General features: G+C 44.8%; 1 protein-coding gene across 7 annotated transcripts in view; it reads right to left on the reverse strand.

Annotated features, from left to right (window-relative positions):
- The window catches only part of TSNARE1 (t-SNARE domain containing 1), a 478,617-nt gene that overhangs the window by 317,609 nt on the left and 133,215 nt on the right, over positions 1-27,793 (reverse strand). For all 7 annotated transcript variants that reach the window (XM_074145148.1, XM_074145150.1, XM_074145146.1 and 4 more), the window contains one exon: positions 4,644-4,721. In XM_074145148.1, the coding sequence (XP_074001249.1) occupies positions 4,644-4,721 (78 nt within the window). The remainder of the gene's footprint in view (positions 1-4,643; positions 4,722-27,793) is intronic.

The following is a 27,793-nucleotide window of genomic DNA, read 5'->3' on the forward strand; positions in this document are numbered from 1 at the left end:
TCAAGACTTCACACACACACGCCATTTCACACCAAGGCGGATCCAAGAGCTTTCACATTTGTTAAATATTTTGGAAAAACACACATACACGCAGAAGAATCTGAGAAAGGAACGCAAAACGCTTGTCAGTCAGGTGAGAAAGTGACTCAGGTTTAAGCCCCTATCCTAAAATTTTAACTAATATTTTAATTCAAGAAAAATATTTACACACTTACATAAAGGTCAGTTAACCCAAAAGGACATGAGACATACTCTGGAACAGCCAAAATTTGGCATTTGATATGGCTGTTGCCCAGGAAATAGCAGAACCGAGACTCAAACTTGAGTCTCCTGGATGTCGGGGCGGGGGGACTGAGCTATTTTGGGATGGATCTAACGTGATTTGGCCAAGAACTGCTCTATCAAAATCCGTGTAGCTCCTGTGCTGGAAAATCCCTCTCAATTTACCAGTTCTGACCATGCGAGCGGTAACTCTACCAGAGAAGGAACACGTCAAGCTGTGCTGAAGAGATACTGTGAAGCCAGTGTTAAAACAGACATCTTACTTTAAAAGCCTTGTACACTTAATTTTTAAAAGATATACGCTTAGTCCTCCAGGATGAGGCACATTCAGAGGAGACCACTGCTCTTGGAGCTGCACTGATTTACATAAACAGAGAGTTTGGCACCAGTTGTCCATGCCCTTGCAATCCTTAAAATCAACAGGGGATAAGAAACCATTCTGAGATGGCAACGGAGACTTTATCACACCTGAGGGATGCTGAGAAATCCTTTTCTCAGCCTCTCAGATCAAGGTAATGGGACTGCACATGGGCACCAGCCTGTCACGGGGAGTCATTCATGAGCAAGTAACAGTAGAATGAGAGAGGGAAGAGACCCATTAGAGCACTCAGATTCTCCATCTGGCCAGAACAGTTCTGATTCCTCCAGTATATCCTCCACTGATCAGCCCTCTGGATGTGATGCACCAAACCAACCCCTTTTACAAGTGTTACTTATTTTACTTATTTATAAGGCATTTACTGAAAGGCAGCGAAAAGCCATACTTGGAAAGAAATGCAAAACCTTCATAAAAATAAGTAGGGAAAAAAGCCATCAATAAGACAAATTCAGCCACTACATGAGCTTATTTTTGTGTTGGTTTTGGGTTTTTTTGTTGGTTTGCTTTTTTTTTTTTCCCCAAAGGAAAAAAAACAACTAAAAAAACACAACCCCATAAAACTCATGTATGTCAAATCACTATTGGACAAACTTCCCTATGCTCAACAGGGACAGCCCCCAAAGAATTCAAGAGAAAGAAAGCAGATGCAAAGAACAAGACAAAGCTCCCTCTAGCCCTGGAAACTTCCATGAGAGGTGGGATTAAAAAAACAAGTTCTGTAAGGTCACGACCTGGCAGGAGAGTGATCCGGTAGCACATAAACAGAACCAACCATCCTGGTTAAGATTTTTAGTCAATACGTAAGGAAGATTTCCATTTTCAGAGCAGAAAAAGGGAACAAGAGGCATTTATACGTGAGATTAGGCAAGATTAGCTCAGAGCTGCAAAGATCTCCCTTAGTCAGGAGGCAAGTCCTTAACTGCCCAAGAGGAATTTAAATCACCCCAAAAGCTCAGACTTCTGCAAAAAAGGTAAGGAGAGAAAAGAGGGACAAAGTATGCAACATTTATTACTTTTTTAGTGTTACTCAATTAAAATCAACAAGGCTTTAAAATCCCAGCACGAAGTTGACTTCTTGTTTCATTAAAAATAGTCATTCTCCAAAGACAGAAAAAATATAGCCAAGACTGCCCACAACCTGGCATTTTGGAAATTCAAAATACAGAGGCATAGCATGGGGAGCTCACGACACCTTTAGCATCCCAAGGGAGAGAAGAGCATTTCAAGTGCATGGTTTGGTTTCCAAATGCAACGGGGGACCTGGAAAGCCCCAAAGAGACTGGGGTAAGGCATGAAAAGAAGGAAAAGGGGAGCTGCGATTGGATTTATGCAATCCTGAAGGATGTTCAACACACCACGCTTAGCGCAACAGGAGTAGAAACCATCATCTGGTGAGCATCTGCAATTCCACTTGCATGGTGGTACACAAACAACAGCAATGGCTTTTGTTCCATGCTCCGAGATGGACCTTGCTGGGTTTCCTGAGGAGACCATATGGTACAGCTGTACAGGGCAGAAGGGATCACGGGCATCCTTTCCCATTTTCTAACCCTACAAAGTTCTTTACCTAACGTGGATGAGCTCTGCAAAGCCTTAGCAGGCCACTGACGTGCGGAAGCAAACCCTACAACTCGAATAGAGTTATAAAGCAGGTATGTTTATTGCGGCACCGGGTGCAAGGGGGATTTCTCCTCCTAACTTGCACACTGGCTCGTAAAACAAGCATCTATTTATGATAAAAAGCATACACATTCATTAATGTGGGCTGGGTTATTATAATTAATTCTAAGAAAAGGCATTACTATTCTAATTATTTCTAGGAACTCATTATCATAAGTCTCCTCCCCTTGCCGCATGCGTACTGTTGCCCCGTGGTCGTGGGCCGGGGTCTTCTGGAGGAAGGCTCATAGTCTTCTTCACCGTGTACTTTTACCTTTGGCTTAGAACGCTGGGCTGGCTGGACCCCAAACCGCGAAACTGGTCCCGACCAGATGGACACTTTACCCAGACAATTGGATTCCTCCTTAGCGTGCAGGCTGTTCCTGCTGTCTTATGCACAAGGCCAGTTCCTTATCTTGGAATGCTGGGCTCCTGGGCTCCGAGCTCTGTTCTTTGCCAAGCTGTACTAAATCTACACTAACGACCTTTAACCATTCATTCTCCGAATCACCACTCAACATCCATCTCCTGAAAAGCTATATCCGCTTTTGGGGAAAAAAGCTATGAAGAAGCCACACACAAACTGAATGAAAATGACTCTAACGGACAAAAAAATAACATGGGTGGTGAACGGAGCAACAACATCTGAGTATCTGATGGGCATTTCTTCAACCTAGAAGCACTTTAAAAAGCATTATAAATTCATAGATTCATAGATTTTAAAGGCCAGAGAGAGCAATTCTGATTATCCAATCTGATTTCCTACCATAAAATTTTGCCCCATCACCCCTACATCAAGAGCGTAGACTGTAGCTGGCCGAAAGTATATCTTGTAAAAAGACATTCGAATCTTGATTTAAAGGTTGGAAGCACCGCCAAATCCATCACGTCCCCTCAATAAGCAGTTCTAATGGCTAGTTATCCTCATACAGAAAGATTGAATTTGTCTAGCTTTGACTCCTATCTCCTGATCTCGTTATGTGTGAGAATGTTAGATTAATGAGCCCCGTGCCATCTATTTGATGTCTTTCTTCCCAGAGAGGTACTTACACACCACGATCAAGTCCTCTTAGATGTCTGGAAGAGAAGTTCGGATAGCATGCATTTTAAAGGCTGATTTGCAGACTTCAAACAGTTCTCATAGCTATTCTCTGTACACTCTCCGATTTTGCAAAACAGTTTTAAGTACAGGCACTGTCATTACCTGCTTCACAGGGCACTCAACACAGGCCTCTCTTAACCGAAAACACACCATCACGTGCTCTACATCATCTCAAGAGGAGAAACAACGACCATCAGAAATTGCTCAAAACCTGACTGAATGGACTAATGTAAATCTAACAAAGAATAAAAATAGAAACCGGATCGTGGCATTTCAAAAAAGATGCCCCATTCCTCATAAGGGTTTCTCAGGATAAACTCCGCTACAGCAGGAGTTGTGATTACGGCACAGAGACATCTACATCCCTCCAGCCCAACCCAACCAAACTGTCGACTGGACAAGGGGTAATGGTTTTAAATTGGAAGAGGGGAGATTTAGATTAGATTAGATTAGATTAGATTAGATTAGATTAGATTAGGAAGAATTTCTTTACTGTGAGGGTGGTGAGACACTGGAACAGGTTGCCTGAAGAAGTTGTGGATGTCCCATCCCTGGAGGTGTTCAAGGCCAGGCTGGATGGGGCTTTGAGCAACCTGCTCTAGTGGAGGTGTCCCTGCCCGTGGCAGGGGGGTTGGAACTAGCTGATTTTTAAGGTCTCTTCCAACTCTAACCATTCTACGTCTCTATGATTCTATGATGAGTCAGTGCATGTCTCCAGAGGAGGGAAGGCCTCAGTGTCCCTCGGGTCTGGGGAGACACAAGCAGGAGCAACATCCCCGCTCAGTCTATGGAGTGAAGAATAACAGAAGAGTTTCGGTGTTGGTGTTTTTATAAGGGAGATAGATGTTTTGCAAGCTCATATGGCAGGCTCTGAACGCAGCAGTGCTGCAACACATTAGAAAACGAGTCTGGCTTGTTCCACCTTTCTGCGCTCAAACTCCCTATTGTAACAGATGACACAATTAAAAATAGAAAAGGATGTGGTCTCAGCAAGGATTGGAGTATATCTGTGCCTGTTTAATGGAACATATGGTGGAATATTTTTACATCTTATAAAGAACTGTGTATTGGACATGTGCTGGTGCTCATGAGATGCAGCAGCAGAAAAGCTGCATTAATATTTGCTCCCTGACAACAGGAGCTGCCACGCACCGTGTCCACGCACACAAGCCATCAGCAGGACAGCACACAATCGACCAGGAAACCTTTCATTATACGCACCATTGGAGTTAATTCGGAAGACGTTGGCTGAAGTCTCCTGAAAAAGCTCCTGTAGCTCGCTGGGATCAATCTGGGTGGCTGTGGAGACAAAAAGGAAGAAGATATATTAATACCGGGGACCACCGATCACCTCCCAGCTGATCCTGTGAAGGGGGCTGCAGGTTCCTCCCCGCTGCAGGAATTTAGCCCAAGTAGGTGGTCCGATGTAGCCTTACACAGTGTCTGATCATGTAATTTGTACTGGGATTTGTCTAAACCTACTCCAGCGCCGTCAGGACAGTAAAGACGCTGCTGCGACACGGCGGATACAGCCCACGTGGACTAAGGCAGCATTTGTAGGAATTATTAGCAATTGGAATACAAATTATTTCAGCTCTTTTATTGAGTGGGAGTATCAGAGCCACGAACGAACAAGAAACCGCAAGCGCAACTGCACGGTGAACCGTCATTTTGCAGAGCAGGAGGGTACAAGAGCAGGTCCTGCCTTCAGAAAAGGGGAAGAAGCAGTGAGCAGAGAGCAACCGCTCCATGGGCTCAGAACTTTTGGGGCAGGAAGGAGATGGGAGTCCGGATGGGTCCTCCACACACTCACTTTCCAGCCCCCAGGAGAGGTTCCCCTTCTTCCTATTTGACCCTCCAATGTCAATTTTGACATTGACCCTCCAAGGGTCAATGAGTGAATGCCACGAATTGCTATTGCTGCTGCCCACACTTCTCTCAGTTTCATTCCCAAGGTCCCACTTTGTCCAAGGTCCCCAAATCTGCCCTGCAAGGAGAATGCTGAAATGAGGGAAAATGGGAGAACACTGAAATGGAGCTTTGGGTTTTGGTGGTGGTTGGCTGGGGTTTTTTTTGTTAGCTGTTTAAACCCCCTGAAACTATCCCGAGCTCCTCCACAGCTTCATCACGCCCAGAGAAGGTTGGACTGAGCTGTATCACAGGGAAAGGATACATCACTTAAGCTTTAGACAGGCATTTGGGTTTTGATTGGCAACAGTCACCAGAGAAACACTCATTTATGCCCGTATCTTTGGCACCAGCTCTACGGCATCACCTTTACAGCAGATTTTCCCATGGTTTAGCCCTATTCTGCCTCCCACCTGGGTCAGCTTTTGCAGGTTTCCCAAAAGCTGCTCTACCTGAAACTTCAACTGAGTCCAAAAGCACCGCAGGGCTCATCCACCCGGCACAATACAGCACATTCAAACAGCCACTGCTATTAGAAAGCTGCTCCTCTCAGCTGAAGCATTTTAGAAACTCAAACAGGAGCTACGATTCATGTTTTCAAGCCAACAGACTGGAACTACGACACATTCTGCATCCCCTAACCAGATTGCCCTAGGCTGTTAAAACACCACGCTCCCAACCTGCATTTGGAAGAGCAGAAAGTCATCGACGGAACAAGGTGAAAACCATGAATATTGAATAAAAGGAGAAGCCCGCCCGATGCACTGTTCAGGTTGGTCCTGGGGATGCATCCCCCGGTCCCCAAGGACAAGCTCCACACCCAAAGAGCACAATCAGGGGATTTTCCTGTCTCTCACGCATCTCACCCGCAGCAGCACTCACGTGAGACCCTTCAGCCCTCTACCAGCCCGTAAATAAAGTCCTCGATCAGTCTGTCAGGTTGATACAAATCCGGGGCATTAAATGGTGTTTAATCCAACTGCACAGGGGCTCTTTGTTAGAGATTTTCCCACCCTTCTCATCCTGCGGTTCCTCCTAAATCAGCTGTCCCAGACACTCCTTTGTTTTATATATGAGGCTATATAACACAAGAAATTAGCTTGGGCTTACCTGCCCCCCAGGAATTTAATTTGTTCGTAACAAGATCCAGCTTTCATTTAATCTCTGACAAAAGAGCAGCGCAGGATGAGATTTTTTAGATCTTTACAGACTGTGCTGAGCCCAGTTTTGGGACATATTTCTTGGATTTCCAGAGTGCTGACACGCTCTGGGTTAATAATACAGGAGGATGGGTAGCCAGGACATAGCTTCAGCTTGGCTAAATTTCTAATTCCATATGCCCAGAGGACTGGTCCGCATGTTTTGTGAAAAACTGAATTTGCCTCAACAGATTTTTAGCCTGGCCCAGCGATGCTGAGTCCATATGCACTTGTGTACTTTGCTGAATGAAGCCCTAGATGGACCACGATGCGATCGAACCAGGGCTGGAAGTTCCTTCAACAAGGAACAGTATTTAATTAACCCCCCCAAATAATACGGACTGCAAACTTCAACGTGTTCCCACCTGGGGACACTCCTGAAGATTGACAGCATCCAGCAGGTACCCCTGGGGAGTCACTTAAAACGCCAAAACCACCCCAAAAGCAAAGATGAAATATGCCAAATGTTGCAAAAAGCAGGAGAAGAACCAATTTCACTGCACGAACTGTGTACATCTGCACTTCAGAGTCCCTGCAACACCATGGAAAAAGAAACACTGAGCAACACTCTGTACCCCGAGTTGGTCCATAAAGCTAAAAACTACCCAGAAATTCAGGTGCTAATTTGGGAGGGTGAGATTTATCCAACCTCCCTTGGGTGGCCATGGGGAGACCAATTTGCTCACCCTACACCGCATTTCTCTCATGGAAAAGAGGAAAAACACAGCAGGGCAATGTGTGAGGATCACACTCCAAAGACATGGAAATACTTAACTTTTTAAACCTCACCATATTTATTTTAGCCAAATGCAAGAGGGCTGTGAGATGATGAACTTCCCCTCTCAGGCTTAAAATCTCAGTCCATAAATATCTACCAGAGAGCAACATCTCACCTCCACTCCTCAAACAAGAGCAAATTAAATGGAAAAACAAAAACAAAAAACAAAAACAAAAAACAAAAACAAAAAACCAAAGGTAGATACGACCTTTGGCCAGAATTTAAAAAAAAAAAAAATAAATATTTTGAAAATGCAACGATTGGAGAATTGCTTATTTAAGAAAACTGCATTGAATGTGGTTTGCAGTTTCCTACCACTGGAAATTTTATTTCATGTTACAACACGCTGCCAGTTCTGGTTTTATTTTGGTTTCCTTTCAGAAAAAAAAAAAAAAAAGACAATAGTAAGAAGGAGGTTGTTTCAACTGCTCCAGTTTCAAGCCTCCACACATCACGTGGAGATGTAACTATTCATGGAGGATTCAGCAGCTCAAGCAGACAAGTGAAACAATTTGAAAACAGCAGCAGAAAGCAAAGCAAAAACGCATCCGTCCTGCCAAGCTAAGTGAAGACGTTGCAAGGCTGGGAAAGAAAGCGAATGTGAAGTACATCTGTGTCTAATAAAAATTTAAACATCTTTGACTACATAAAGCGAGTGCTGAAATATTACGATTCCCCAAGAAGGACTAGAAGGCTGCCAATATCCAGTAAATTCTTTGCACGCCCCAACGCTAATAGAGTTCAAGGCCACAACTGGGAAAAGGTGACTTTGACTTAGACTGGGGGTCCTTGATGTTTCCAAAAACATTTTTACAGTTTTCATTTACTTTCCCCATTTTGCTTTCCCCTTGGCAGGAGACAGGACAACCCATCTTCTTCTGCTATCAACTCAACCTTCACCCAGTAAAGAGTGATGACCTGTTTATTTATTGAAATTGCTAAAATGTTAACAGCTGACACTGGCATTTCTGCTATTTTCCTACTGTTTCTTAATTCTTCTGATGGGGAGGGACTCTATCAGGGAGTGAAGTGATAGGACGAGGGGTAATGGTTTTAAACTGAAAGACAGGAGATTTTGATTAGATATTAGGAAGAAATTCTTTCCTGTGAGGGTGGTGAGACACTTGCCCAGGTTGCCCAGAGAAGCTGTGGATGCCCCATCCCTGGAGGTGTTCAAGGCCAGGCTGGATGGGGCTTTGAGACACCTGGTCTAGTGGAAGGTGTCCCTGCCCATGGCAGGGGGGCTGGAACTCAATGATCTTTAAGGTCCCTTCCAACCCAAACTATTCCATGATTCTATAAAAGCTACAGGTGGGTGCAGCAAATGGAAAGAGGGAGCTTTTAAATAAATGCTCCACCAAAGCAAAGTGTCTTTACATGCGCTTTGGCCAACTGCAATGGGAGACTTCAGCTGCCAATGTGACATTAAGGAAATGTGCAGCTTGACATGGAGCTGCTGCCTCATAATCCTCCTCATTGCACTCCTGGAAATGCACCTATCAGCTTTTTCTTTTTGTTGTTGTTTCTGTGCTTATTTTTTCACCAAAAAATCCCTTTGCTTCACAAGAAAAATAGTTGCACCCCCATCACGCGATAACTGCCTGTGCGCAGTGTGAGACATTCCTTCTCTGATGATGCTCACAGTGCACTGAGGAGGGACAGAGAAGGAGGGGACATTATCTCAGCCAAACAACCCCTTCCACTGGACTTTGCTGCCCTCTCCCTGCTGTTAACCCTTCCCATCTTTTCATCCCAGCAAACTGCCTGGTAATAAACCTTGAAGGGAATAAGTCCACTAGTAAATAAAACAGAGTGAGGGAACAAACCATATTTTACTGTTAGCTGGCTGCCCAGCTCCGTATTGCCAAGACAAACTCAGGAGCTGTTCCAGGGATAATTTATTCCAGAAATTGCTTCCTCTGGGCAAATATCAGTGAGACAGCACCAGGATTATATCCAGACTTGCAATACCATCACACACCTATCTGCTACGCGGAGGTGGTACCCTGACCTCCGTGCCACCCCTAGAACTTTGGACCAACACCAAGTTGAAAAAAAAAAAAAAAGAAACTGAATTATAGAATCATAGAATCATTTGGGTTGGAGAAGACCTTTACCTAAGATCAGCAAGTCCAACCATTAACCTAACACTGACAAAACCACCACTAAACCATGTCCCTCAGCACTACATCTCCACATCTTCTAAATACCTCCAGGGATGTGGTACTCCACCACTTCCCTGGGCAGCCTGTTTCAATGCTTGGCAACCCTTTCTGTGAAGAAAGTTTTCCTAATATCCATCCTCAACCTCCCCTGGCGCATCTTGAGGCCGTTTCCTCTTGTCCTATCACCTGTTACCTGGGAGAAGAGACCTATCACCTGTTACTTGGGAGAAGAGACCAACACTCACCCTGTTATAATCTCCTTTCAGGTAGCTGTAGAGAACGGTTGAGCACCTTAAAAATCCACACAAGCCTCACCCATGATTTTTGCAACCGTTTTTCCAGTGGAGACTCAGAGTGCTTTGCTTCCCAGGTTTCAGTGCAGTTATAACCCCTAACTCATCACACCTCTGCCTACAGGAGACAGTCGGGATGAGGACTGGCCAGGGGAGGGATCCGGTGTCAATGCCTGGAGCAAAATATAATCTTGGGAGCTCGTGGTCTGCTTCCCCCCCATCCTGCTCAGGAGGGAGAAAACTCTGCCAGCTCATGTGGGCATCCCTGGGGCTCTCAGGCGCTGTGACAATCAGCTCCAACCATCACCCACAGCAGTTGTGGCAGGGGAAGGAGGAATCCGAGCAATCTGGCAAGCGGAAACGTCTTTCGGTTCCTCTTCAAGACAAGGCAAACGCGAAGCCTGAGCCGGCTCATGGGGTCTTGTCTATAGTGATCCGGATGTAATTAATGTCCAAAGGGAATAGCCGGAGGTCCAGGACAACACACATGGTAAAGGTACCTACAGGGACATCCTTTCGCTTAATGTTAATGAAAACTGCCTGTGTTCTCCACGTTAATCTTCCTTGCCTATTAATTATTTTACACTAATTTGAAGCTCTTAATGGCTTTTCTGCAGCCAGGTGAAGTCAATTGCCTCCCTGAACTCAATTTTGTAGCAAACCCAAAATAACTCAAAAGTTGTAGGAAAGAAGAGGCAATAATTAGAGTTAACTCCAATAAAAAGGGAAAAGAGGCAGAAGAGGACAAGCATTCAATCTTTCTACTCACAGCACTTCTCACGGCTGTAGTAAAGCAGCTCAGCATCTCAGAATTGTAATGCATTTATCCCCAATGCATCACCAAGAGCTACATCTGTGCTCTGTTAAAACAGTTACAGATTTCTTGCCTCTGCATCTTTTGAAAATTTTAACTGACGTTATAAAATCATCCTTTGCTGAAAAAAAAAAAAAAAGAAAAAACCACACCAAAAAAAAAACCCATCCAGCAGAAAGTTATTTGGTACCCAAACTCCTCTTTTATACCCTGAAACTCCTGAAGGGAGTAAATTGGATGTAGGGAGCAACATGCTCACCATGATTTCAAACCATCCGCCCTAAATCCTCAGTCTACCAATGAGGATTAAGCAAAATGATCATCACCTGTACTCAAGCCCTTGAGTACAAAATCTTACTCCCATCAAAACCTTACTCCCATCTTACTTCCCCAGCAGAAAAAATATAGAGAAAATGAGAAAAAAACAAAACCAAAAACAAAACCACATCTAGTTTAATAGAACAGGGCTTTTCTTTGAAAGACCTACCACAGCTATAGCAAGTTGACCAGAGGAGGTAGAGATTTTATAATTTCTAATCCCAGTTAAGTGCAGGGCCCAAATTCAACACATGCACCAAGAGGAAAAGCAGGAAGGGAGAATCACCTCAGGATCCCACCCAGGCGTGCATTTCTTTCTTGGGCTCTCTGAAGCAGAGTTTCAATACATTAACGTTTTAAAGCCCTGAGATTTGTGCTTTAGTTAACTTGTCCCCAGAGAAGCAACTGCAGCGTGCGGTGTCCCCAGCACAAGCATTCCTGGTAGAGCTGCTAAGTTTTAACTGGAGCTCAGCACAGCTCTTCCTTGGAAGATCCTAGGAAAAACAATGAAGCTATAAATATATACAATACGTATCTCTGAAAGAAATAATAAATACAGAGCCTACACCAAGGAAAGTGAAAGAAGCCGAGGAAAAAGGCCATTCGGACAAAAGCTTCCCATGTAGAATCACAGAATGGTTTGGGTTGGAAGGGACCTTAAAGACAATCGAGTTCCAACCCCCCTGCCATGGGCAGGGACACCTCCCACTAGACCAGGTTGCTCAAAGCCCCATCCAGCCTGGCCTTGAACACCTCCAGGGGTGCTTTGCCATATTCCCATCCTCCCCACCTTCCCACACAGGAAACCTCCCCCTGCAACTCCAAACGCAGCACCAAGTCTTCAGCCACAAAAATGCAAATCTGTGTACACCCAAGAAGCAGCTCACAGAGAAAAGGAAACAATAGTTTCACAGTGCAATCAGGATTCAATCAGACTTGCTTTGCATTATTTCTAATGCTAATTTCTAATGTTAAGATTTTTTTTTAGTCTCTTTTGTTTCCATCTTTAGCATATATGCTAATAAGAAACTGCTGAAGAAGAAAGTGATGAGACACTCTAGGTGCACATCTAGTGCTGGTATCTTCTCAGCCCTGCAGCTCACCCTGCGTGTCCAGGAGAGCATCACTGCAGACAGTCCCGTATAGGGAGCCTGGCCAAGGAGATTCGCAGCCATGTTGGCAAAGGATTGTTCAGCTTTGATGAACCACCTCGGATCCATGTCCCAGAAAGTACATCTCCACCATTCTCAAAGCACTAGTCAACAAAAATAGCCTCCCAAACCTACCCACACAGTGTTAAGGCAAGCAAGAGACATATCCAAGTAGTCCACCAGGAGAAGGTCTCTCTAGAGCCAACCCTGAGATGCGCACATTCCTTCTCACCCCACCAGGCGCTGACTCCTGGCCAACTGGGGAGGTGTCCTCCTTGGTGAGCACCACATCGTTCCATGAGACCAGATGTGAGGAATAACAGCCCTGCCCAAATTTGCTCCAGCTCTGAAGGTAGACTTCACAACTGAAAGGCAAAACTATGACCGGAAGCCTGGAGAAACACCACATACAATCTTGACAAGGAGCAGGGAAATCCCAGGCAGCAGCAGAAGTAGAGTTAGAGAAAGTTGCTGGCACAAAGTGTCACCCAGAAGATGGGACACACCACGCAGTAAGAGGGGTGAGACGAAGCACAGATGCTGAGCAGAGGCTGCTTCTAGCTCATGATGGGGGGCAATACACAACAAAACTCAGTAAAAAAGTCCTAACCAACCAACAAACTTTATTATATTACTACCCTAACAGTTTATTTTAATTTATTATTAACAAATTCCTTGCTTTTGCAAGGACACTAGAAATATATCAGACTTTTTCCAGCAGTTTGTGGTTTTCAGTCTTTTCCTTTCAATCTTGTTAAAGATGCTAGAAAGCGAACGGTGGTTTGCAGTATCAAACCTGATGTTCTCTACATCTGCATTAAACCATGTTGCCAGAAAATCTGTTCTCATCCTATGTCCATTTTTAGGCAGAAGTGAAAAAAAAAAAAAAAAACCACAACCAACTAAAAAAAAAAAACAACCTCACAATGCCTTCGAATTTCTACAACAAGAAAACCAGCAGCTCTTGTTGGGGTTCTAATTGACAAGCGGCTGAATATGAGCCAGCAGTGTGCCCAGGTGGCCAAGAAACCCCACGGCATCTTGGCTTGTATTAGAAATAGCATGACCAGCAGAAGTAGGGAGGTGATTGTGCCCCTGTACTCAGCACTGGTGAGGCCACACCTCGAGTATCATGTCCAGTTTTGGGCATCTCAATACAAGAGAGATATCGAGGTGCTGGATCAAGTGCAGAGGAGGGCAATGAAGCTGGTGAAGGACCTGGAGAATAAATCTCATGAAGAGCGATTGAGGGAGCTGGGACTGTTTAGTATGAGGAAGAGGAGGCTGAGGGGAGACCTCATCACTCTCTACAACTACTTGAAAGGACACTGTAGAGAGGTTGGTGCTGGTCTCTTCACACAGGTAAAGGTAACTAATGACAGAATGAGAGGGAATGGCTTCAAGCTCCAACAGGGTAGGTTTAGACTGAACATTAGGAAAGAATTTTTCACAGAAAGAGTGGTCAGGCATTGGAATAGGCTGCCCAGGGAGGTGGTTGAGTCACCATCCCTGGATGTGTTTAAGAGCCGTTTAGATGTGGTGTTGGGGGATATGATATAGGGGAGAACTTTGTAGTGTAGGGTAGATGGTTGGACTCGATGATCCCAAGGGTCTCTTCCAACCTGGACAATTCTATGATTCTATGATTTAGTAGACAGAAACGTCAAAGACTCACAAGACCGTTACTAGAATAAAAAGACCATCTCTTCACGGCGGCGACACGATGGCTAAGAGTGATGTGAAGGCTAGGAGAGCTTGGCAGCCCATGAGAAATGAGTTGGTGGGATCCTCAGTCCCGTTTCACCTCCTCAAATGCCTACAAAATTAACAAAGTAATTCAGATAGTGAGAGAGAATCTCGTCACAGACATCCCCGCTTGCAGAGATGCTCTTGTCCAGACCGGAGAATTAGGGAGAAAGTTGATTTTCCGTGATGGTTAACTGTAAAACAGACTTAAAATTTTAAGCAAAATTTTATGAGGAACAAGTACAGAGTGGAACTGTGCAATGGATTAAAGAGCTGCTAATTCTGGCAAAGTGGGGAATTTTGGCTTTGGTTGGGCAGTTTTACAATTAAATTTTTTCTCCATTTTTACGCAAAGGGGAGGCAAACTTTAAAAGGTTTTGCATAATTTTGACGTATTACCAAGGCGCAGTTAAGTAGCTTTTAAATAAAACAAAGCACTTTTTGATTCAGTTTTCTTTGCTGGCAGTGGATTAGGAGAGAGTTAAAAAGACAATTCATTTTTGATTGAAATAAATCAATGTACTGGAAAATAGCAATTCATTTGTGAAATTTCCCTATCAAATCCCATTGCTTCCTGCTTTCCCAGATGGAAAGTCTAATCGTGTTCCCTTCTTCATGCTCTAAAGCAGTAGCAGAAGCAAGAGTTAAGGCAATGCCTGCCTGTATTTTTAAAAGGATACCCAAGTCATTTTAAAAAAAAAAAAAAGACAATTTAAAAGGTTTGACAGTTTTGTTGTATTTGGCGATTTTAATGATGTGACATGAGTATATAAATAAAATCATAAAATGTAAACAGGGTTTTATAATCCATACGTACAAAACCCCGTACGCCATTCAGGGAGGAAGATGAAATACCATCTGCCATCTCCCCAGGAAGTCTCCTAGGTTTGTTTCTGTGGGACATTGCACGCAGATCTGGTCTTCCACAGCTTCTGCGACCTGCAAGGGGTCAGCAGAGGTTGTAGCAATGGCCATAAAGTGTCCTGTTTCCTGTTACACAGCTCCTGCTGCAGATATTCACTAGAAATGAAAGACTGGTACAAATGGCACAGGCTCAGCCCTCTCTCCCTGGGATTCACATGGACCAGATTTTGAGTTCTCTGACCCTCTGCAAGTTACTGGCAAACCCTTGTGTCATTCATCACTAGTAAGATGGTCAATGTGGGCAAACACTACAGTATTAGTCTTTTATTTTTCAAATACAGAGGCACGCACACCCCCTCAGCAACAGTCCTTCCTCATCTACTGAGAGAGAAGTAGAAGAGATCATCATCTTACTGCTATTTGTTGATTAGAAAAAAAAAATACTTTGCTTGGTTCAAAGAGAATTTCAGGCATAGTCTCATGGACCTGTTAGTGTACAAGGCAACCTCTAATTCATGCACAACAACACAGCCCATAACCGTACTAAAAAATTAAATATAAATAAAAGAGAAGGTCATCAGAAGTTTATGTAAAGCTACAGAAGAAGTGTAGTTACTCCCTGTGTAAGGTGATTTGTACAATGAACTTTATACCCACAGTTACACCAAAAAAAAATAAGATTGCATGGGTGTTAAGTTTTATTAGAGGTTATTATATCACCCTTTGCACCCTCGTAAAAGCAAGAATATCCCTTACTTATGGGTAAAACAGCAGCAGTGGGGCTCAGTCCCAATGTGCAGGAGGACGGATCCATCCTCAGGCCCATCTGTGCATTCGGTTGTGAGACAAAACCCAGCCTTCTGCTGTTTAATTCAGCAGAACTTTGCTCTCTTTCTCATTCTTCAGCATGACTCATTAAATATCTGCAGACCAGATTCTGCTCTTCATCTTAATCGAAAGGACTATTATGTACTTGAACGCAGACTTTCTCCCCTTATTCCAAAATAAAACCGAGACATGGCTTGAAGTGTTTGCCTAAAAAAAAAAAAAAAAAAAAAAAAGAAAAAATCCACGGCCCTGCGATACTGATGAGTATGAGAAAGTGGAAGTGACAGGAAACTGATGAAGAAAACACTGAATTAAATTTTTCAGACAACTGGTTTATTAGCTAAAGCATTCTACTTCAGGTCAACCGATACAAATGCCAAACTCAGTAAGTTGGCTTCAGTTGAAAGTTTTGCTTCTTCCTCCCTTTACTGTAGTGGAAGCAGCCCATGGCAAGCTTCCAGAGGGAAATGTTTTGACGCTGGGGACCAAAATATGGTTTATTCTCAAGATTTTCCCACTTTTAAGCACCCAGAGAAAAAGAAAACTAGAAAAAAAAGGTTGGGTGGGTTTTTTTCCCCAAATATTTCAATCAGTGCAACTCTTCTTTCTTTTTTTCCATTTTCAGATAAATTCCAAACATATTTATCAGCCATAAGGAAGAAGAGCTTTAAAAGTAAATAAAAATCAATTATTCATATCACCCCACTGAGTACCGGTACCACTGCTCATGCAGAAAGAAACGTACACACAAGACAGAAGTGGTGAACAACAAAATACATCTGAAAGGTTTTGGTTCCAAGGGCAAAAATCCTGGAGCTGCACAACCTCCACAGGAGCAAATCCTTTAGTCCTTTGGAAAGCTCAAGGAACGCCAAAGTGGACACTCATTTTAGGGCTGTAAGAGTCATTCTGTTAGTAAACCCAAGGAACATCACTTTGAATTCTTCCATGCCCCTCTTCCTCTTGTAGACTCTCTTCAAATGTCCTTGCAAAGTGCTGTGATCATTTTCTGACCCTCCTTCCATGGTACGTTGCTGCAGCTGAGGTCAAAGAAACCTCTTCCCACACATTCTCACCACCAAACACTATAAAAAGGGTTAACACCCTGATTTTTTTCACAATAAACCCGTTGCCTTCTGTGTACACCCGTTATTAATGGGAAATCTGAACACGTTAGCAGTGTGTTGCCAGCAAGGGCTCTCTGGATTTTCATCGACGTCAGGACTACAATAATAAAACATAACGTTCTAGCAGAAGAAACAGGACTGCTGACAGATTCCTGCTCCTCCACATTCCCTCGTGCTGCTGTTGCATCGATGAGTATTAAATACTTGGGCACCAGCAGCCAGAGCCTGTGTCTAGTGCGGCTGGGGGTCTATCCATCCACAAGCCGATAGCAGCCACCCAATGAGGATCAATCTTGGGTGCCTGTCTGGGGATCCTGGACTGACTCCTCCTTCCATTCATCTCCTTTTGCCTCCTCCTCTTTTCCTTCACTCCCTCGGCCTCATGGTGAATGCTTTTCCCACCCACAGCTTGTAAAGTCAGCAGCAGCTACCACCACACAGACATCACGATGCAGCTTGGGGACACAGAGACGTGCCACATGCCTTCCTGGGCAAAATCCCCCCCCCTTGTCACTCCTCTGGAAGAGTAGGTTGAAACTGAAGGGCCCTCAGAACTCCCTCCATCCCTGTTGCCAGGATGGTACATCCCCAGCACCCATGTTCGGCTGCAGTAAGCTTCAGCCCATCCTGCCACATGCCACCTGGACATGGTCTTGAGCAACTTGGCCCGGTGTCACGGTTTGGGCCGAGTTGGCCAATGGCAAGACAACAGATGCTTTCCCCCACCTCTCGCTCCAAGGAGAGGAGGAAGAGAGGTAAAGAGATTTTTGAGTTTAGAAAAAACTAAGCTACTCTGATCAAAAATTAATAATAAAATAGGAAAGAAATTAATGAAATAGATACAATATATATAAATATACAATTAAAGCCGTACCAAGCTCACAGGGAGGTGTCAACCAGCAGGCACTGGGAAAGTTCCAGACCGGACTCAGTGAGGAATCGGATTCCGGAACACTCTGACCGGGATCAAAGGTAGACAAACTGACAGGATCCTCCTTAGATATCAGCCACCAAAGAAAGACAGTCACCAAAGCTGATGCATTGATGAGGAGCACACCTGAGCCCTCCTACCCCTCAGGTTTTATACTGAGCGTGGCAGATGGGATGGAATACCCTATTGGTCAGTTTGGGTCACCTGACCTCTCTGCTCCTCCCCACAGGTGCAACTCCTCCATGGGGTAGACAACCCGGGCAGCTGACCCTGGTTGCCACCTGTCATGGTTTCGGCCTAATTTACCAAAACCAGACTGACAGATGGCCCTTCCCTCCCCCCCTCTTCCCCCCGCAAAAGAGGAGAGAGGAGGAGAAAGAGATAAGGAGATTCAGAAGTTTAGAATGAACTAACCTACTTTAATGAAGAATTAATATTAAAATAAAAATAAAGACAAAAATAATGAAATAGATACAATATATACAAAACCGTATCAAGCTCCCAGGATGACAGTCACGTCACCGGCAGGCACTGGGGAAGTCCCAGACTGGACTCAGCGACGGATGGGAGCTGGATTCCAGCTCTGGAGTCAGGAACACACGGATCGGGATCAAAGGCAGATGAACAGACAGAGTCCTCTCTGGACGTCGGCCATCGCAGGAAGGGGGCTGACCCTTTGATCCCTCAGCTTTTACACTGAACACGGGGCAGATGGGATGGAATACCCCAGTTGGTCAGGTTTGGGTCACCTCTCCTGTCCACTCCTCCCCACAGGTGGCTCCCCTCTACACTTTTTCCATTTCTGACCCTCTAAGGGGGCAAATAACGAAATTGGCTGCCCTTGGTTGTTACAGCAATAAGTATAAGCAAGGGCCTCCCTGCACACCATTCCTTGGCACAGAGCACAAACATTGGTCTTATCACCCTGAGAACGAGCAGTTTTCTCCACAATATGCCGTTAATTTCAGAGAGTTAGAGGAGGCCTAGCTAGGATGTAAAGTTACAGAACAGAAAATTGGTTCAGTTTTACTTCAAACCAGGACACCACCGCAACAAGGATAAGAAAGAGGCTCTGTCACTGAATAGAAAGCGTGCTTTTGCTCCACCCCAAACCAGGACGCCCTGCTTGAGCAAGGAGGTTGGGTCAGATGACCTCCAGAAGTCCCTTCCCACCTCAACCAATCTATTGCTCCTCAACAAGCACTTCATCTTCTCAGCGATGAAGACCCAAGGATCAGAAGTGCTACGGTTTTCTTTCATCATCATGTCCTGACTTCCTTCCTCCCACCCCGCTGGACTGTGCAGAGGGGACAGGTACTTCACAGCAGAAACTCTGCAGGCCCTGGGCTATGTTGCTGCTCAGACGGGTAAAATGGTGCTGCTCAGGGGCAACCAGCAATCCTTAAGCAGTGAAAAGTTGCCTCCCAAAGACTCTTCATCATCTCTTCATCATCTTGCAGCTCCTAGATGTTACACTTGCACCAGCCCCACTGGGTGGCCACAAGGTAGATCATGTAGACTAGGTGGGGGACATGTATCCACTGGGAAAGGAGATGCTTTGCAGAGTGCCTTCTCTGCTGGTGGTCAGCATTGGATGAATGAAGTCCAGGAGAGCATGGAGAAGATCACACGGGGCGTGCAAAAAACCCAGTAGCTAATTCTCCCTTAAAACAGAAAATATCTCCTCTTGGATACAGAAAAAAAAAAAAAATCTTGAAGATCACAAAGGCTTGTCTAGAAGGTAGAGATCAGCCTAAGCACCCATTCAGTTCCAGTGAGTTCACAGTCTGGTTGGAAAGTTCATCTTCTGGTAACTTCCCCCAAAACAGAGTTTGACAGTCTTAATCAGTCACACTCCTGTCCCACTCTCTGCACTGTGCTAATTCCCCACTTGAGATGGTTTAACATCCCCCAGAGATCGGTGGAGGAGGTCAATCAGCACTTCTCTTCCAGTTCATTGTAATGAGCAGGCCAATCCCAGAGTTAACATCAGTTAGTTTAAGCGAATTGATTTTATCCGAAATTCCTGCTGCTGCCTTCACGCATGCGCACACATCGTTGCAGCTTCTATAATTAGAGCACACCAAAAGAGAGGCAATTTGTAAGGAGAACGACATCCCTTAAATGCATCTTTCTCAGAAAAGTGTTGCGTACATGTCTGGGGGGAAAAGCTTGCATATTCAGGAGGAAAGCCTCTGTGATGATGCCACTAGGCATTAATGAGAAACCCAATTGGTTTTGTCTAACAGTGCCAAATAGTATAAAGAGAAGAAAAAACTCATACGCACGCACAGGTGCACACATGCACCCACACCTTGCCCACCTGTGCTTTAACAAAGACAATATACTTACAAAATAACCAAAATATTAGCCAATATGCTAAGTACAGTCTCTTTAGGCGCTGTGGATCTGTTTACAGTGCAAAGGGACGAGGGGTGGTAACAACTTGGGGTCTTAGTTCTAGTTTTACTGTGTCCAGCTTTGGAGTCCTCAGCACAAGAAGGACAGGGACCTGTTGGAGCAGGTCCAGAGGAGGCCACGAAGACGATCTGAGCATCTCTGCTATGAGGACAGGCTGAGATAGTTGCAGTTGTTCAGCCTGGAGAAGAGAAGGCTCCGGGGAGACCTTATAGCCCCTTCCAGTACCTAAAGGGGGCTACAGGGGCAGGGAGTCTTTATCAGGGAATGTAGCGATAGGTCAAGGGTTAACGGTTTTAAACTGAAAGATTTAGATTAGATATTAGGAAGAAATTCTTTGCTGTGAGGTTCAAGAGAAGCTGTGGATGCCCCATCCCTGGAGGTGTTCAAGGCCAGGTTGGATGGGGCTTTGAGCAACCTGGTCTAGTGGGAGGTGTCCCTGCTCATGGCAGGGGGGTTGGAACTCGATGATCTTTAAGGTTCCTTCCAACCCAAAGCATTCTGTGATGCCCCTGGTTGAAAACAGGATGGAGTATTTCCCACTCATCCTGCAGGCAAATGGCGATGACCTCCTGATGCAAGGAGCTGAATATACATCAAATAATAGTGTAGTAATTTCTTAGCATATAAGTGATCCAAAAAGACTGACAAAATAATTTCATGATCCCCTCTAGCTTTGAAATCCATGACTGCGAGAGCTGAAAGACATGCCAGAAAAAAATATAATGCTGCTTCCTGCTAATGCCAAGACTAGACATATTTTCACCCAAGATCATGGCTAAATAACACAATCGCAAAACTTCCAGCAAACTTTTGCGCCTAAAAACTGGCTGAGTAGGTGGAAAAGAACACTTTTAAAAGGAGCATCTTCCAGCAGGAATGCATCATTAAAACCTCGTTCTTCTACATGTGCTGGGAATACGTCTGGGGACTTCTGTGCCATTGTCTTAAAACATATTAAAAAAGCAAAAAAATAAAAATTGAGCTTCACAGACAAGGCAAGTTAAAATTCTTGTGCCTCCACTAAAAAGTTGGAGACTAATATTTCTCAAACGGTTTTTGGTTTGTTTTAAAAACGAAATCTATCCATGCACTGGCATCTGAATACCTTGCCCTCCTAAGCTTTTTTAAGCTCGTTAATTCAATCGGAGCTCTATCGCAGTCGCTCCGTCCTCACAAAGGAATTGGCTGCTTAATGCTCAAGCTCAATGGTCATAAGGAAGACTCATCTGACAGCTATAGGGCAGTATTTTGCACACAATAATTATAGCACGGATATTTAGTGTTGCACCATAAGCCACGGCATGAGGAAAGGCACAATCCTGTTTCTGTTTGAATGCTGAGCTCCTGTCATGCCATTGCTAGTGATACTTTGCACAATGATGATGAAATTCTCCCAAAGATTTGTGCACTCCCCCACCACACGCCGACGAGAGGAATCACCAAAAATCCCTCTTCCCACAGCAAAGAGGTTCATAGAGTCAGTGAACACCAGTAGGCCATAGCATCACGCTAGCAGAGGACCAGATTACCCTGGTTCTCTTCAAACCAAACCCTTAGGACGTGGCATCTGCACTGAAGATGATCCAGAAGACCCCAGGGGATGCTCCTGTGCTGGCACTCGATTACGAACCACAGCATCGATTTTTACAGCTATGAAAAAACTCCTTTTCTCTTGCACTGACGCTAAAGCCCAAGGACGTGGACAGGGGTGGTGGGATGCGGAGAGCGGACTATTACCGAAAGAGCCAGCACCTCTATTTTAGACAGTGAAAAACAGCGGCTACAGCAAAAATCACCTGCAGTCGAAATGATTATACGCTGTTAAGGCACTGCCTGGAAAACAGCTTATGAAAAAAAAAAAAAGCAATACCCAAGAAGAAATATGTTTGCTGCATGCATGAAGGAGCCACAGTCCTACCTTCCTCGGGTGCATTTTGGTATTGCTAGAAAAGAGCTCCCAGCAGTTGGTGAGCTCCAAGCCAGACAATGAGCTAGAGGAGCTCTCCAAGCCCTGGCTGGCATCTGAACCCAGGTCAGATGTTACCTGTGTCAAGGCTGGGCAACCTAATGTACAGCGATGAGGTTCAGCCCAGGCTCCACCACACAAACATCTGTATCAAATGCTAGGTTTTTTAGAGAAAACCTATAAGGATCCCCAAAAAAGCTTGCAAAGATTTTCTCTCCCTTGCTTAGCCATCTTCCCATTGCACCTCCTCTTAGCTCATCTCTTGGAGGACAACTTTCTTGAAGAAACCAGCCCACCTGGAATAGGGGATGGAAGACACAACTGAGCTGCGGAGAGCAGCGCCACACATGGAGTCGGGATGTCCACACCATGGACGTGGGTCTGGAAGTCCTCCAAGCGAATGTGCCTTCAGCTTGGCATGGGCAGCCTTCCCCTTACTGCGTGGGGTCAGGAGCTGCCCCCCATCCCTCCACCCAGCCAGAGCTGGCAGCGCCGCACTGAGCAGCATTCAATTAGGACCGTAGCCTGCGAGCCGAAAGGGAGCTGAAACACAGGAGGAGGAAGAAGCCAGCTCAAATAAATGGATAATTGCCATTTAATTCCCGCGTATTAGATTTGGCAATACTTGCATTACGGTTAAGTCAATAAGGCAACTTTGACTGGAGCTTGATTTGACGACGGGACAGACCGATCAATCTGTCTGAGATGCCGGCTCCCAGCCCTGCTGGGGAGACCTCGGGGTGGGGGCAGAGGAAAGGCCACCGCCCGTCTGCCACATGCTGAGGGAAACGGTCCTTTATGTGCCAAAAGGAGTATTAAGTAAAGATGTCATTCATGCTTTTCCTAGATTAGGCAGCCTTGTTCATGGACAAACGAAGCCCCTTATTCCTACATCTCAATTACGCTGTACAGCAGCCACCGGCCACCTCGCTGGAAAGAAGATGCCGTGCCAAGCACGTCTGCCCGTCACGTCCCTATGAACCCAACTTCGGAGGAAAGCCCATGTAGGAGATTTGCTTTCAGGCAATCAGCTCAAGCGAGTGAGCTAATTAAACCTGCAGCAGACAGATGAAAGCTTCCCCGTGATGACTGTCTCACAGCTTGGTCACTCCAACCTGGCCGTGCATCGACAGGTGGAGCTGCGCTGGAAAGGCCACCAGTGCAACCTGCCACCGACAGCGGGATACAGCAAAGGGCAGGGAAGGAACAACCACTGCAGATGTTTGTAGTCCAAATCATTACTAATAAACATATTTCCTGGCATCTGACGTCAACAGATATAAAATAATTCATCAGGTTTACAGGTGCAGCTCCCTTTCCTTCAGACTTGTGACGTTGTTGCTTTTTTATCATAGAATCATAGAATGGTTAGAGTTGGAAGGGACCTTAAAGATCACCCAGTTCCAACCCCCCTGCCATGGGCAGGGACACCTCCCACCAGACCAGGTTGCTCAAAGCCCCATCCAGCCTGGCCTTAAACACTTCCAGGGATGGGGCAGCCACAGCTTCTCTGGGCAACCTGTTCCAGTGCCTCACCACCCTCACAGGAAAGAATTTCCTCCTAATATCTAATCTAAATTTCCCCTCTTCCAATTTAAAACCATTACCCCTTGTCCTGTCACTACATTTCCTGACAAAGAGTCCCTCTCCGGCTCTCCTGTAGGCTCCCTGTAGATATTGGAAGGCTGCTATGAGGTCTCCCCGGAGCCTTCTCTTCTCCAGGCTGAACAACCCCAGCTCTCTCAGCCTGTCTTCATAGGGGAGGTGCTATCATAGAGTCATAGAATGGTTTAGGTTGGAAGGGACCTTAAAAATCACCTAGTTCCAACCCCCCTGCCGTGGGCAGGCACACCTCCCACTAGAGCAGGTTGCTCAAAGCCCCATCCAGCCTGGCCTTGAACACCTCCAGGGATGGGGCATCCACAACTTCCCTGGGCAACCTGTTCCAGTGTCTCACCACCCTCACAGCAAAGAATTTATTCCTAATATCTAATCTAAATCTCCCCTCTTTCAGATTAAAACTGTTAACCCTTGACCTATCACTACACTCCCTGAGAAAGAGTTCCTACCCTGTGGCCCCCTTTAAGTACTGGAAGGGGCTATAAGGTCTCCCTGGAGCCTTCTCTTCTCCTGGCTGAACAACCCCAACTCTCTCAACCTTTCTTCATAGCAGAGGTGCTCCAGCCCTCTGATCATCTTCGTGGCCTCCCCTGGACCCTCTCCAACAGGTCCATGTCCTTCTTATGTTGAGTGTTACAGAGCTAGACACAGTACTCCAGGTGGGGTCTCACCAGAGCGGAGCAGAGGTGCAGAATCACCTCCCTCAACCTGCTGGCCACGCTTCCTTGGATGCAGCCCAGGATATGGTTTTTGGCATCTACAGTCTCCCCTGGGATGGGCAAATTCTCCCTCTACTGCAACACAGAGCAACATAAGAGTAGATGGAAATGAGGTAAAACCTCAGGAGTTTGGGTTCAGCAGAACACCTACCAAGACCGCAGTGCAAGCAAGAGAGAGATGTGCATTATTTTGTATTACACTGCACTGTATTAAATAGAATTAGGCATCATACACAGTTGCTCTAGTGACTTGCAAACATCTCCCCTATCCAAATGCCCCAGGAAACTATGAAAAGCAGAACAGGGAACCATGACAAATTGTTTTCGGCGAGAATACAACCAGGCATTGTAGAGTCTCCCAGGCTCTATATTCTGATAAACCTGGAATTGCCTCCAGATATTGCCATTAGTTTCAGCGGATTTAAAATACACAGGGCACAGGCTCTTGCATTTAACAGCAGGATGCATCATAACAGCATTTATCCATATAGACTGAAACTTCGCCACTATGAAGTAAGGACCTGTTCATCCCCCACTGCTTTAAAAAGAAAATAAAAATCAACAAAAAAACAAAGAACCCCCCCAACAACAACCCAACACTTCATTTTAAAAATCTCAAAGCAAGGCAGTAAATTAAAGGAAATACCTAAATTCCTCCTCTCTTCATTTGCTCATGTTAGAATATTAGTGATAATTCTTCATTTTACTGTAGTTATATGCATGTCATGTGGCTATGTATACACCCAGATACACGTAAAACGTGTTTTATAGCATATTACTTTTTCATTGCAAATATTTTCCTGAGATGACCCAGAATGAGAGCACATTAAAAGCATCTCCTATTAAATCTTTGCTAAAAACCTCCAAATTTCTCATGAAAATCCAAAGTGTGCTGTTAATGAAATTGTCGAGTTTTTAATGTACGTGTCATTTTGATGAATGTAGAACATAATTTCCATAATGTCTTACATGTTTCACGCACTTCTAGGTATTATACCGTCTTCTTGATATCCCAGGAAAACAGATTATTAGCACAAGTAGGAAGGAAAACAGAATCATGGAGCCACGTGTGGTTACAGAGAATTTGTTTCAAGGTAAGAATCACTGCGGAAAGCTTCCCAAGCGGTTGCTCAGTTCTCCAGCCCCTGGATTAATACTTTCCAATCCTTGCAATAATTTAATTAAAGTGATCAGCAGATGAGAAGTAATACTGCAGCGCTGAATCTAATTAAACTTCGAGTCTATCCTCTGGAAATCAAGAAAAATATATATTTCTTCAAGAAAAGACATTTATTTTATTCTGACAGAGGAAAGGATAAAAGAAAAAAAAAAAACAATCAGCTTTGTTGATAACATCTCTCTCTTCTCTCTCTCCCCCTGCCTTCCAAATGACAATGCTTTCCCTGGCTAAATAATAAAATAATAAGCATCCTGCAAAGCTAATTTTCCTTTTCTGAGCTGTCTGAGCCACTTTGTCCCTTCCCACCCAAGCCATTGTACGGCAAAACAATAGCGCCTTTGTGAAAACGACAACAAAAAGCAAATGGAGGGGAGGTCTCTACCGTGTTGGAACACGTCAAGAAAAGAAATAAAAATTTAGACCTTCTTACCTCTACTTGGCAATCGTACATCTTACAAAAGGCTCCTCCTCCACCCCTGTCCCATGAAAGTGTTAACTCTCTACGCTTGATTGGAGTTTTGAGCAAAATGAAAGCAGGGATGCTGAGAGGACGGGTAATTTACACCAAGCAGGCAGCAACAAAATGATATATGGAGAATATTCCCTCTTTCTGCTGCCCAAATCTCTGCTGCCGTAACCAAGACCATGGGCCATGTTGTCCAGCACCTCCTCGCTCTAAAGGCACACACACACATCTGTGCTCGCAGCCAAGAGCATCGTCTCTCCACTTGGCTTTCTTGAAAAATCACGCTAAGAAGTTTCCTTAAAGTCAGCACAGCACTGAACACTGCTAACTAGCACAAACCCACAAAATACTAAATATTTAACTAAATATGTCCGATTTCTGAACTAGGCTTGCTCAATTAACATTTTACTGCCGCAACCTCCAGGGCAATATTGTCTTGCTCCTTAGCGAGAACAGGATGGTTTTACTCTGCCTTTTCTCATGGTCAAAGAGCAAGGGGATAGGAAGTAAAAGAGAAAGAGCTGTATAAAAGAGTTTGTTTGTCTGACTCAGACCTTCCCTAGCAGCACCTTTTCCTCCTGATGCTACATCCCCTTGTAGACAGTGTTGTGCCCAAGCTACTGCATCAAGTGGGCATGGGTTGTGCATCCACACCAGTAAAGGTCTCAACGCAACTGGTTGAGGATGGGTGGCCAGAAACTGACTCAACGGAGCTACAAAATGGCAACAGGCACATTGGGGATGGTCAAAGGTCTACAGCAGTGGTGAACAGCAGATGCCTAGAAAACATATGAAGGTAGAAAGCACATATTCTACTGCACAAGCACCTTCCCAGCTACCGACCATTTGTATCTCAGGGACTTGCTTAGCAAAAAGCGCTTTTGGTGGCTTACACCACCATGCCTTTAGTCTCCCTTCAAACTCACATACACTTTCCACTTTCAGCACCTGTAGAAAGACACACCAATGGTTTCAATGACATACTTGAAGCTGATTGAGGCTCTCCTCCTTCTGTTTGTTCTGAACATGACACCTGCTACCTTCACATGGTATGTGGAGACCAAACATGGCCACAAAGTGGGCTCAATATAAGAATAAAGATGAAGTTGCTACCCCAAAAACTGTGCAGAGAACCCCTTTGTCAGTGAAATATCATTGCCACAAGCCCTGTAGCTCAGAAGCCTTCTTAGCAACACTTCAGGGGAGAAAAAAGGGAATGAAGGAAATAATGAAAGAAAAAGGTTTTCAACATGAAAGGCTCTTTGTAGTTTTTGTGCGATTTCTACTACTTCTACCATACTGCTACTGCTGTGCACACACTTGTCAGGTGAGCCATACAATGACCTGAAGGGAGATGATTCAACGTCTTTGTGAGCCAACAGGTCAACAGCACAAATCCCAACTGAGCAACCTACTCAATGAATCATGAAATGGGAAGAAAGAGGCTCTCCAGGTCAGCTAGCCCCTTCCCAAGGAGGGAGGCAGCACAGAAATGCCCCTCCACATACCTACTTTAATTGCCTACTCTTATTTTAATGCAATTCATGCAGGAAAGCTTGACCTTCATTTCTAAAAAGGCTATTTCAGTGTAACACACCCCAGCAGTGATTTATTTTCACTGCAGAACGGAGAATGACACTGATCTCTCCATAGAAGTCTTTGTTTGCTTGAGGGCCTTTCTTATTAATCGGCCTTAACATTTTTATTGTGGTGCTACCCAAAAAAACCCACAGATTGTGCCTAATGCTAATCTGTGCTAAATGCTGCAATTGACTTTATACTCCTTCCAAGCTATTGCCTGCAGGTCTGCCATGGCCCTCTTGGTAGTTCAGATGCATCTACTCTGGAAGATTTCACAGGCACCTCCTTCTTTCCCA

This window comes from Numenius arquata, chromosome 3 (genome assembly GCF_964106895.1).
Source record: "Numenius arquata chromosome 3, bNumArq3.hap1.1, whole genome shotgun sequence".
Taxonomy (NCBI): domain Eukaryota; kingdom Metazoa; phylum Chordata; class Aves; order Charadriiformes; family Scolopacidae; genus Numenius; species Numenius arquata.